The sequence below is a fragment of the Pseudophryne corroboree genome, chromosome 3, assembly GCF_028390025.1.
Source record: "Pseudophryne corroboree isolate aPseCor3 chromosome 3, aPseCor3.hap2, whole genome shotgun sequence".
Classification (NCBI taxonomy): Eukaryota; Metazoa; Chordata; class Amphibia; order Anura; family Myobatrachidae; genus Pseudophryne; species Pseudophryne corroboree.
This window is the reverse complement of record NC_086446.1, coordinates 107537799-107550635: the sequence shown is the minus strand read 5'-3', so window position 1 is coordinate 107550635 and position 12837 is coordinate 107537799. Positions and strand designations below refer to the sequence as shown.

General features: G+C 48.0%; 1 protein-coding gene across 1 annotated transcript in view; it reads left to right on the top strand.

Annotated features, from left to right (window-relative positions):
• The window catches only part of ACY3 (aminoacylase 3), a 58646-nt gene that overhangs the window by 25407 nt on the left and 20402 nt on the right, over positions 1–12837 (top strand). The window contains exon 4 of the mRNA XM_063958404.1: positions 4703–4796. Coding sequence (XP_063814474.1) covers positions 4703–4796 — 94 coding nt within the window. The remainder of the gene's footprint in view (positions 1–4702; positions 4797–12837) is intronic.

Below are 12837 nucleotides of genomic sequence, written 5' to 3'. Positions count from 1 at the left end.
GTCCCCAGCATCCACTACGAGAAATAGATTTACCGGTGAGTAAAATCTTATTTTCGCCTCAATGTGCGGAAACTCCTCTCCTCTAACCTAAGCGAGTGACCACATGTCCTCTGTGCTGATCTTATAGAAAACAGGTCCCTCCCAAGCTCTGTGTATTGACCCCTTATATATTTGTAGATGTTGATCATGTCCCCTCTTAGTCTCCTCTTTTCCAATGTAAACATGCCTGGCCTTGCAAGCCTTTCCAGTGTCTCCATGCCCTTGATTAGTTTGGTCGCCCGCCTCTGAACCTTTTATAGCTCCAGGATATCCTTTTTGTAATATGGTGCCCAAAATTGCACACAGTATTCAAGATGTGGCCTCACTAGTGATTTATATAATGGGAGTATAATACTCTCGTCCCTTGCATCAATTCCCCGTTTTATGCATGCTAATATCTTATTAGCCTTCTTTGCTGCACTCCTACTTTGGGTACTGCTGCTTAATTTGTTATCTATGTGAACCCCTAAGTCTTTTTCCAGTACAGAATCCCCTAATATTACCCCATTTAGTATGTAGGCGTAATTTGTGGTCTTGCCCCCACAGTGCATTACCTTACACTTGTCTGTGTTGAATCTCATTCTCCATTTTGCTGCTCATGCTTCCAGTTTAGTTAAAGCGTTCTGAAGAGACTCAGCATCCCCCTCCGTATTTATAACCTTACACAATTCGTTATCGTCTGCGAAAATTGACACCATGCTCTCTAGACCTACTGTTAGGTCGTTGATGAAAATGTTGAACAAAAGTGGTCCAAGTACAGACCCTTGTGGCACACCACTTAGTACTTTAGTCCATTTTGAAAATGATCCATTTACCACAACGCGCTGCTTCCTATTATCTAACCAATTACTGACCCAAGTGCATATTGTGCTCCCTAGCCCTATTTCTTGTAGCTTATAGATAAGACGCAAGTGTGGTACAGTGTCGAAAGCTTTGGCAAAGTCTAAAAAGATTATATCCACCTCCTTACCCTGATCCAGGTTCGCACTTACTGTTTCATAAAAGCCAAGTAAGTTGGTCTGACATGATCTGTCCTTCACAAATGCATGTTGGTTCCTTTTAATGACCTTATTTGCTTCAAGGAACTTATGAATACTGTCCCTTAGAATACCTTCCAATACTTTCCCCACTATAGATGTAAGACTAACTGGTCTATAATTACCTGGTTCAGCTTTGCTCCCCTTTTTAAATATCAGCACTAACTCCGCTATACGCCAGTCCTTGAAAACCATACCCGATTTAACCAAATCCATGAAGATCAAAAATAGAGGTCTTGCTAGTTCAGCGTGCAGCTCCAAGAACCCTCTGGTGAATTCCATCAGGACCAGGTGACTTATTAATCTTTAACTTTTTTAATCGGTCACAGACTACCTCCTCACACAAATAAGCATTTACCAGTGAGACATTATCTTTGTTGAGATTTTGTGTTAGACCCGGCATTTGGTCCTCTCTGGTAAATACCGTTGAAAAAAACTTGTTTAGTTTGTTTGCTATGTCATTATCATTTTTGATTAAGACTCCCCTCTTGTCCTTTAAAGGGCCTTTACTCTCCTTCTTTAGTCTTACTGTTGATGTACTTAAAACATTTTTTGGGATTCGCTTTGCTTTCCTTTGCTACTAGTCTTTCAGTTTCTACTTTAGCCGCTCTTATTCCTTTTTTGCATATTTTGTTACAGTCCTTATAGTGTTGAAATGACTCCGCATCCCCCTCAGATTTGTATTTTTGAAATGCTCATCTTTTTTTGTCCATTATTTCCTTTATATTTTTGTTAAACCACATTGGATTGGGATTTTTATTCCTTTTTTTTTGCTGCTGGTGGGAATAAAATGGGAGTAAGAAATTTATGGCCTAGGGGTACCGGGGGAAAAATTCTGATGGTCTAGGGCGCCATGATTCAAAAAAGTTTGAGAACCACTGAACTAGTGAATCAGTATGATGCAATAAATTAACAACTACTGTACAGAAGTCTGTCTAGAAAAAATATTATTTTTTTATATCACATATGAATACCGGCCAGTATCCTTATTTAAAACAATTATACAAACTAAAAATAACAAACTGACAGTGAAAAGAAACCACTTAGTATTTCTTGTGGCTACCAATTTCAACACTCTATTAGCTATAACACAGTTTGCCTATAAATTAGTCTATCCTCTATGGAGACAATTTATTAGGTATATTATCCAAGTTGCAGTCCCACTGTAGTTATTTCCAGCACAGTTCTCATAAATGCAGCATGCAAGTAATCAATCAGATTGAGTCAAACAGTCCTGTAAGCATGCTCAGGAACTAGTAGATTATTAATTTATGTTAGTAGAAAGCAGATTCTCCAAAGCAGTGATGAAATGGGACTAGGGCTTGTTAGTATGGGTTAGAGCAGGGGTGGGCAATTATTTCAGCTGGGGGGCCGCTTAACACTTCCAGCGAATATTCGAGGGCCACACACAAAATACTCAAAAAGAGATCCCTTTTTACACATTACGGCAGACAGCGTCCCCTTTTTACACATTACGGCAGACAGTGCCCCCGTTTTTACACATTACGGCAGACAGCGCCCCCTTTTTACACATTACGGCAGACAGCGCCCCCGTTTTTACACATTACGGCAGACAGCGTCCCCTTTTTACACATTACGGCAGACAGCGCCCCCGTTTTTACACATTACGGCAGACAGCGTCCCCTTTTTACACATTACGGCAGACATCACCCCCGTTTTTACACATTACGGCAGACAGCGCCCCCGTTTTTACACGTTACGGCAGACAGCGTCCCCGTTTTTACACATTACGGCAGACAGCGCCTCCGTTTTTACACATTACGGCAGACAGTCCCTACCCCCTTTCCCCCCCCCCCCTCCCCTAAACCCATATTGCAGTTTTTAACTCCTCTCCCTGCCCACCCCTAAACCTATATGGCAGCTTAAGCAGTGATCCAGGGGCTGGCTGGACAGGAGGTTTACCTGTTTGTCACAGTGGCAGACGATCCCCGCTGTCCGATGATCTGCGCTGCTGCCGGCCGGAGTCACTGCTGATGTGGCCTCTCCTGCTCCCGCTCGCTGCCCGCCGCTTCCTCTCCTCACTGGCCGCCGCTTCTCGCCCGCCGCTCCTGCTCACTGCAGTGCCCGCCACCCGTGCCGCCCAGCGCATGATAACAGAGGAAATCCCGGTCAGCTGACCCTGTGACGTGACCGGGATTTTCTCAGCAGCACCACGTCTGAGAGCAGTGCAATGACAAGCGGCATGTCGGGCCGCTTGTCATTGCACTCTAGTGGGGCACAGCGGGCCAGGCAGGATCGGTCCGCGGGCCGCATCCGGCCCGCGGGCCGCCTGTTGCCCACCCCTAGGTTAGAGCTTCCCAATACTTTTAGAAACCATACACTTAATAACTGATGTTGTTGTGTAGCAGTTCTTTTAGGTGCACAATGCAAAGCTTTGCATGGTGCACCTAAAAGAACTGCTACATAACAACATCAGTTATTAAGTGTATGGTTTCTAAAAGTATTGGGAAGCTCTAACCCATACTAACAAGCCCTAGTCCCATTTCATCACTGCTTTGGAGAATCTGCTTTCTACTAACATAAATTAATAATCTACTAGTTCCTGAGCATGCTTACAGGACTGTTTGACTCAATCTGATTGATTACTTGCATGCTGCATTTATGAGAACTGTGCTGGAAATAACTACAGTGGGACTGCAACTTGGATAATATACCTATTAAATTGTCTCCATAGAGGATAGACTAATTTATAGGCAAACTGTGTTATAGCTAATAGAGTGTTGAAATTGGTAGCCACAAGAAATGCTAAGTGGTTTCTTTTCACTGTCAGTTTGTTATTTTTAGTTTGTATAATTAATTGTTTTAAATAAGGATACTGGCCGGTATTCATATGTGATATTAAAAAATAATATGTTTTATATATAAAAATATATATTTTTCAAAGTAAAATGCGCTGTCTCAATTCTTTCTTTTTTGTTTGCTTCTATATTTGGGGTATTTGGAACTTAATCCCCGAGACTAGCTGCAAAGTACTTTGAAGATATTGGCGCCAGGTGTATTTATTTTTTGTGAAGTCTGTCTAGAAGCATTGGGACAGAGGCCCCTTCAAAATGTTGCTATGGGGCCCACAAAGTTCTGGCTATGCCTCTGATCTGCTAAAAAAAAACCTGTGCTAAATGCTCCATCCAGAGCTAGGCGCGCATAGAAGCCCATAGATTCCAGCACTTAACGCAAAATCTATAGGTTTGAATAGCTCAGGGCATAATTGAATCTGCCCCATAATGTGCCATGTGACTGTGGTTGCCACGGTACCCATATGACATTTCAAAATTAGAAATATAAATAGCAGGCTGAAGAAGAATGATTGTTTATTTATTAAAAAGTTACAGCTTATAGATTTCTGCATTGCCTAATGTTCAAGAAAACACATCTATTTTTTTTCCCATGGGGTTGCTGCTTTAAAGGAATATGAATTGTGAGCAGTGTAACTTTTTACTTTTAATAATCTGTTAATTGTGTGTGGTAACTTATTAAGAAAATTTACTCCCTTAAAATTTACTGAGTATCTAAAATCAAATTAATAATGTCAAAATAAATCAATAAAGTAATTTTTGGCGTGGACAGGACACTAAATTCGCTTTCATTAATGTCATTTTTATCTTCAGAACCAACTCCCAAATTATAACCCCTGTATATATTTGTATGCTGACCCAGGAGCGAACCTTTATGATCTATGCTCTGTTTCCAGGTACGGCATTGGTGAGTACCAGTAAGTGTAACTTTATATATGAATGGAAATAATAGTTTTGTTTCAGAAAATGATGTGCTCTATATGAAATTGACCACACTAATGAAATGTCTACATGATTGAAATGTTGACAAAACGTCACTGGTGGTCTACCAGTGACTTACCTGGCCCAGCGTCTCTAGTGATGTCTTCCGGGTCCGGCGGTCATTTGATGATGACTACCAGCAGTCAGTATACCTAACCCTGCCCCTAGTGCCTAACCTTAACCTTCCCTCCCGCAGCCTAACCCTAATCCTCCCCCTAGTGCCTGACCCTAACCTCCCCTCCCACAGCGTAACCCTCCCCCTAGTGCCTAACCCTAACCTCCCCTCCCACAGCCTAACCCTAACCCTCTCCCTAGTGAAGGACCCTAAACTCCCCTCCTGCAGCCAAACCCTAACCCTCCCCCTAGTGCCTGACCCTAACCTCCCCTCCTGCAGCCTAACCCTAACTCTCCGCCTAGTGCCTGACCCTAACCTCCCCTCCCGCAGCCTAACCCTAATCCTCCCCCTAGTGCCTGACCCTAACCTCCCCCCTCCCACAGCCTAAACCTAACCCTCCCCCTAGTGCCTAACCCTAAACTCCCCTCCTGCAGCCAAACCCTAATCCTCCCCCTAGTGCCTGACCCTAAACTCCCCTCCCGCTAACTAACCCTAACACTCCACCTAGTGCCTGACCCTAACCTCCCCTCCCACAGCCTAACCCTAACCCTCCCCCTAGTGCCTAACCTTCCCCCTAGTGCCTAACCCTAAAATCCCCTCCTGCAGCCAAACCCTAACCCTTCCCCTAGTACCTGACCATAACCTCCCCTCCTGCAGCCTAACCCTAACCCTCCCCTAGTGCCTAACACTAACCTCCCCTCCCGCAGCCTAACCCTCTCCCTAGTGCCTGACCCTAACCTCCCCTCCCGCAGCCTAACCCTAACCCTCCCCCTAGTGCCTGACCCTAACCTCCCCTCCCGCAGCCTAACCTTCCCCCTAGTGCCTGACCCTAAACTCCCCTCCCTCAGTCTAACCCTCCCCCTAGTGCCTAACCCTAACCTCCCCTCCTGCAGCCTAACCCTCCCCCTAGTGCCTAAGCCCCCCCTTCCGCAGCCTAACCCTCCCCTAGTGCCTGACCCTAACCTCCCCTCCCAGAGCCTAATCCTCCCCCCCTCCCCCTACTGCCTGACCCTAACCTCCCCTCCCACAGCCTAACCCTAACCCTCCCCCTAGTGCCTGACCCTAACCTCCCCTCCCAGAGCCTAATCCTCCCCCCTCCCCCTACTGCCTGACCCTAACCTCCCCTCCCGCAGCCTAACCCTCCCCCTAGTGCCTAACCCTATCTTCCCCTCCTGCAGCCTAACCCTAACCCTCCGCCTAGTGCCTGACCAACCTCCCCTCCTGCTGCCTAATCCTAACCCCAGTGTCTGACCCTAACCTCCCCTCCCGCAGCCTAACCCTAACACTCCCCCTAGTGCCTGACCCTAACCTCCCCTCCCGCAGCTTAACCCTAACACTCCCCCTAGTGCCTGACCAACCTCCCCTCCCGCTGCCTAATCCTAACCCCCTCCCCCTAGTGCCTGACCCTAACCTCCCCTTCAGCAGCCTAACCCTCCACCTAGTGCAGGCTTGGCCAACCTGTGGCTCTCCAGCTGCTGTCCAACTACAAGTCCCAGAATGTCCTGCCACAGTTTTGCTATTAGGGAATGATACAACTGTGACAGTGCATGCTGGGATTTGTAGTTTCACAACAGCTGGAGAGCCACAGGTTGGCCATGCCTGACCTAGTGCCTAACCCCAACCGCCCCTCCCGCTGCCTAACCCTAACCCTCCGCTACCGGTCAGTGCATAATGTCGGTTTTTCACATGTCCACATTCTGCACATGTCGACATGTTCAATATCAACATTTTAACAATGGTGACAAAATAACTTGTCGACATTTTGACTACATACCCTTTCATCACATTTGGAAGATGGAATGAATCACCTGTTTTCAAAATATACAAATTCCAGATCAATAACTGGCACCTTTTAGAAATGAAAAAATAAGAATTTACTCACCGGTAATTCTATTTCTCGTAGTCCGTAGTGGATGCTGGGTACTCCGTAAGGACCATGGGGAATAGACGGGCTCCGCAGGAGACTGGGCACTCTAAAAGAAAGATTAGGTACTATCTGGTGTGCACTGGCTCCTCCCTCTATGCCCCTCCTCCAGACCTCAGTTAGGGAAACTGTGCCCGGAAGAGCTGACACTACAAGGAAAGGATTTGGAATCCAGGGTAATACTCATACCAGCCACACCAATCACACCGTACAACTCGTGATAACTATACCCAGTTAACAGTATGAATAACAACTGAGCCTCACTGAACAGATGGCTCATAACAATAACCCTTTAGTTAAGCAATAACTATATACAAGTATTGCAGACAATCCGCACTTGGGACGGGCTCCCAGCATCCACTACGGACTATGAGAAATAGAATTACCGGTGAGTAAATTCTTATTTTCTCTGACGTCCTAGTGGATGCTGGGTACTCCGTAAGGACCATGGGGATTATACCAAAGCTCCCAAACGGGCGGGAGAGTGCGGATGACTCTGCAGCACCGAATGAGCAAACTCAAGGTCCTCCTCAGCCAGGGTATCAAACTTGTAGAATTTTGCAAACGTGTTTGACCCCGACCAGGTAGCAGCTCGGCAAAGTTGTAATGCCGAGACCCCTCGGGCAGCCGCCCAAGAAGAGCCCCCTTCCACGTGGAATGGGCTTTTACTGATTTAGGATGCGGCAGTCCAGCCGCAGAATGTGCAAGGTGAATCGTGCTACAGATCCAGCGAGCAATAGTCTGCTTAGAAGCAGGAGCACCCAGCTTGTTGGGTGCATGCAGGAGAAACAGCGAGTCAGTATTTTCTGACTCTAGCCGTCCTGGAAACATAGATTTTCAGGGCCCGGACTACATCCAGCAACTTGGAAGCCTCCAAGACCCGAGTAGCCGCAGGCACCACAATACGTTGGTTCAAATGAAACGCTGATACCACCTTAGGGAGAAATTGGGGACGAGTCCTCAATTCTGCCCTGTCCCTATGGAAGATCAGATAAGGGCTTTCACACGACAAAGCCGCCAATTCTGACACACGCCTAGCCGAAGCCAAGGCCAAATATATATATATGACCACTTTCCACGTGAGATACTTCAACTCCACATTCTGAAGTGGCTCAAAACAATGTGATTTAGGAAATCCAACACTACGTTGAGATCCCAAGGTGCCACTGGAGGCACAAAAAGGGGCTGAATATGCAGCACTCCCTTAACAACGTCTGAACTTCAGGCAGCGTCTTTCCTAGCCTTTAACAGCGTGGGAATCACTTCATCTGGAACGCCCTTTTCCGTTAGGATCCGGCGTTCAACCTCCAAGCCTTCAAACGCAGCCGCGGTAAGTCTTGGAACAGACAGGGCCCCTGCAGTAACAGGTCCTGTCTGAGAGACAGAGGCCATGGGTCCTCCGAGATCATTTCTTGTAGTTCCGGGTACCAAGTTCTTCTTGGCCAATCCGGAACTACGAGTATAGTTCTTACTCCTCTCTTACTTACTATCTTCAGTACCTTGGGTTATGAGAGGAAGAGGAGGGAACACATAAACCGACTGGTACACCCACGGTGTCACTAGTGCGTCCACAGCTATCGCCTGAGGGTCTCTTGACCTGGCGCAATACTTTTTTAGCTTTTGTTGAGGCGGGACGCCATCATGTCCACCTGTGGCCGTTCCCAACGGTTCACAATCTGCGTGAAGACTTCTCCCGGGTGGAGGTCGTGCCTGCTGAGGAAGTCTGCTTCCTAGTTTTCCACACCCGGAATGAACACTGCTGACAGTGTTAGCACGTGATTCTCCGCCCATCGGAGAATCCTTGTGGCTTCTGCCAACGCCATCCTGCTTCTTGTGCCGCCTTGTCGGTTTACATGGGCGACAGCCGTGATGTTGTCTGACTGAATCAGCACCGGCTGGTTTTGAAGTAGGGGTTCTGCTTGCCTTAGGGCCTTGTAAATGGCCCTTAGGTCCAGAATATTTATGTGTAGGGAAGTCTCCTGACTCGACCATTGTCCTTGGAAGTTTCTTCCCTGAGTGACTGCTCCCCAACCTCGGAGGCTTGCATCCGTGGTCACCAGGACCCAGTCCTGAATGCCGAATCTGCGGCCCTCGAGAAGATGAGCACTCTGCAGCCACCACAGCAGAGACACCCTGGCCCTCGGGGACAGGGTGATCAGCCGATGCATCTGAAGATGCGATCCTCACTTGTCTAGCAGGACCCACTGAAAGTTCCTTGCAAGGAACCTGCCGAAGGGAATTGCTTCGAAAGAAGCTACCATCTTTTCCAGGATTCGCGTGCAATGATGCACCGACACCTGTTTTGGTTGCAGGAGGTCTCTGACCAGAGATGACAACTCCTTGGCCTTCTCCTCCGGGAGAAACACCTTCTACTGTTCTGTGTCCAGAAACATGCCCAATATCAGCAGACGCGTCGTAGGAACCAGCTGCGACTTTGGGATATTCAGAATCCAGCCGTGCTGTTGTAGCACTTCCTGAGATAGTGCTACTCCGATCAACGACTGCTCCTTGGACCTCGCCTTTATAAGGAGATCGTCCAAGTACGGGATAATTATAACTCCCTTCTTTCGAAGGAGTATCATCATTTTGGCCATTACCTTGGAACACACCTTCGGTGCCGTGGACAGACCAAACGGCAACGTCTGGAATTGGTAATGGCAGTTCTGTACCACAACCTTGAGGTACTCCTGGTGAGGTGGGTAAATGGGGACATGTAGGTAAGCATCCATGATGTCCAGTGACACCATAATATCCCCCTCTTCCAGGCTTGCAATAACCGCCCTGAGCGATTCTATTTTGAACTTGAACTTCCTTATATAAGTGTTCAAGGATTTCAAATTTAGAATGGGTCTCACCGAACCGTCTGGTTTCGGTATCACAAACATTGTGGAATAGTAACCTCGTCCCTGTTGAAGGAGAGGAACTTTGATTATCACCTGCTGGAGGTACAGCTTGTGAATTGCCGCCAGTACTACCTCCCTTTCCTTGGGAGTAGCAGGCAAGGCTGATCTGAGGTAACGGCGAGGGGGAGACGTCTCGAACTCCAGCTTGTATCCCTGAGATACCTGTAGAACCCAGAGATCCACCTGTGAGCGAACCCACTGGTCGCTGAAGTTCCGGAGACGGGCCCCCACCACACCTGGCTCCACCTGTGGAGCCCCAGCGTCATGCGGTGGACTTAGTGGAAGCAGGGGAGGATATTTGTTCCTGGGAACTGGCTGTCTGGTGCAGCTTTTTCCCTCTACCCCTGCCTCTGGGCAGAAAGGACGCGCCTCTGACCCGCTTGCCTTTCTGAGGCCGAAAGGACTGTATTTGATAATACGGTGCTTTCTTAGGCTGTGAGGGGACATAAGGTAAAAAGGTCGACTTCCCAGCTGTTGCTGTGGACACGAGGTCCGAGAGACCGTCCCCAAACAATTCCTCACCCTTATAAGGCAAAACTTCCATGTGCCTTTTAGAATCAGCATCACCTGTCCACTGCCGAGTCCATAATACTCTCCTGGCAGAAATGGACATTGCATTAATTCTAGATGCCAGCCGGCAAATGTCCCTCTGTGCATCTCTCATATATAAGACTACGTCTTTAATATGCTCTATAGTTAACATTGATTCCCTTGACAGGGACACTATTTTGCTATCTGACAGGGAATCAGACCATGCTGCTGCAGCACTACACATCCATGCTGAAGCAATAGCAAGTCTCAGTATAGTACCTGAGTGTGTATACACAGACTTCAGGATAGCCTCCTGCTTTCTATCTGCAGGCTCCTTTAAGGCGGCCGTATCCTGAGACGGCAGTGCCACCTTTTTTGATAAGCGTGTGAGCGCTTTGTCCACCTTAGAGGATGTCTCCCAGCGTAACCTATCCGTTGGCGGGAAAGGGTACGCCATTAGTAACCGCTTAGAAATTACTAGTTCCTTATCTGGGGAACCCCACGCTTCTGCACACAATTCGTTTAACTCATCAGATGGGGGAAAAGTCACTGGCTGCTTTTTCTCCCCAAACATAATACCCTTTTTTGTGGTAACCGGGTTAATGTCAGAAATGTGCAACACATTTTTCATTGCCGTAATCATACATCGGATGGCCCTGGTGGATTGTATATTTGTCTCATCCTCGTCGACACTGGAGTCAGACTCCGTGTCGACATCTGTGTCAGCCATCTGAGGTAGCGGGCGTTTTTGAGCCCCTGACGGCCTCTGAGATGCCTGGGCAGGCGCGGGCTGAGATGCCGGCTGTCCCAAAGCTGCGTCATCGAACCTTTTATGTAAGGAGTTGACACTGTCGGTTAATACCTTCCACATATCCATCCACTCAGGTGTCGACCCCGCAGGGGGTGACATCACACTTATCGGCACCTGCTCTGCCTCCACATAAGCCTCCTCATCAAACATGTCGACACAGCCGTACCGACACACCGCACACACACAGGGAATGCTCTGACTGAGGACAGGACCCCACAAAGTCCTTTGGGGAGACAGAGAGAGAGTATGCCAGCACACACCACAGCGCTATATAATCAGGGATTTATACTAACACAAAGTGATTTTTCCCTATAGCTGCTTTACATATACAGTTTGCGCCTAAATTTAGTGCCCCCCCTCTCTATTTTACCCTTTGAGGGAGATAGCCCCGCCCCCTTCTCGGCAGACTTCTCCCGCTCTTATATTTATATTATGGCGGGGGATTATTGCACATATATAGTTTTTTAGACTATATTATGTGCTGTTTGCCAATGTAAGGTACTCTAATTGCAGCCCAGGGCGCCCCCCCCAGCGCCCTGCACCCATCAGTGACCAGAGTATGTGGTGTGCATAGGGAGCAATGGCGCACAGCTGCAGTGCTGTGCGCTACCTTAATGAAGACCGGAGTCTTCAGCCGCCAATTTCCAGGATGTTCTTCTTGCTTCTGGCTCTGCAAGGGGGACGGCGGCGCGGCTCCGGACGACCGAGGCTGGGCCTGTGTTCGATCCCTCTGGAGCTAATGGTGTCCAGTAGCCTAGAAGCCCAAGCTAGCTGCAAGCAGGTAGGTTCGCTTCTCTCCCCTAAGTCCCTCGTAGCAGTGAGTCTGTTGCCAGCAGATCTCACTGAAAATAAAAAACCTAACAAATACTTTCTTTACTAGAAGCTCAGGAGAGCCCCTAGTGTGCAACCAGCTCGAGCCGGGCACAGATTCTAACTGAGGTCTGGAGGAGGGGCATAGAGGGAGGAGCCAGTGCACACCAGATAGTACCTAATCTTTCTTTTAGAGTGCCCAGTCTCCTGCGGAGCCCGTCTATTCCCCATGGTCCTTACGGAGTACCCAGCATCCACTAGGACGTCAGAGAAATAGACACTTCTCTGATTCCCCCCCCAATCCCCCCCGCGCCCCATCGTCACCACCCTGCATGCCTGCTCACGTCAAAGCAGGATTAAGGCTTTGGGGCCCCCCGATGTGTCACAATTTAAGAAAGTGGGCTATTAGTAGGTGGTCAGCATTAAAGAGGCTGTCAGACCAATTCCATCACACAATATTTAATTAACATGTATACATATACAATCAATCAGAAGTAACACTTTTGACCGTTACGCTTGCGCTATTGTTCCTGTGCGCAAGAGTCAGATCCGTTCAGCAGGTCTGTGAGAGATAGGCATGCAGGAATATCAAGCAGGCGAGTAGCCAAGGGAAGGGCCAGCATCAGCTGACGAGAATGGGAGTACTGGGTCTAGAAGCTGGCTGGCAACTATAAGTCTGGGTAAAGTCTACCCAAGTGACCCAATGTTTACCACCAGAATGGGTATGGCCAAATGTCAGAAGTGGCCTGCCTAGTTCCAGGCTGCACTCCAGTCCCTGTCCTTTCTATTCTTCCTGGATACACATACACAAACATACCTTACAGTCCAGGTAGGTGTCACTCTGACTGCAGCATCTTCCTATAGCCCATGGTG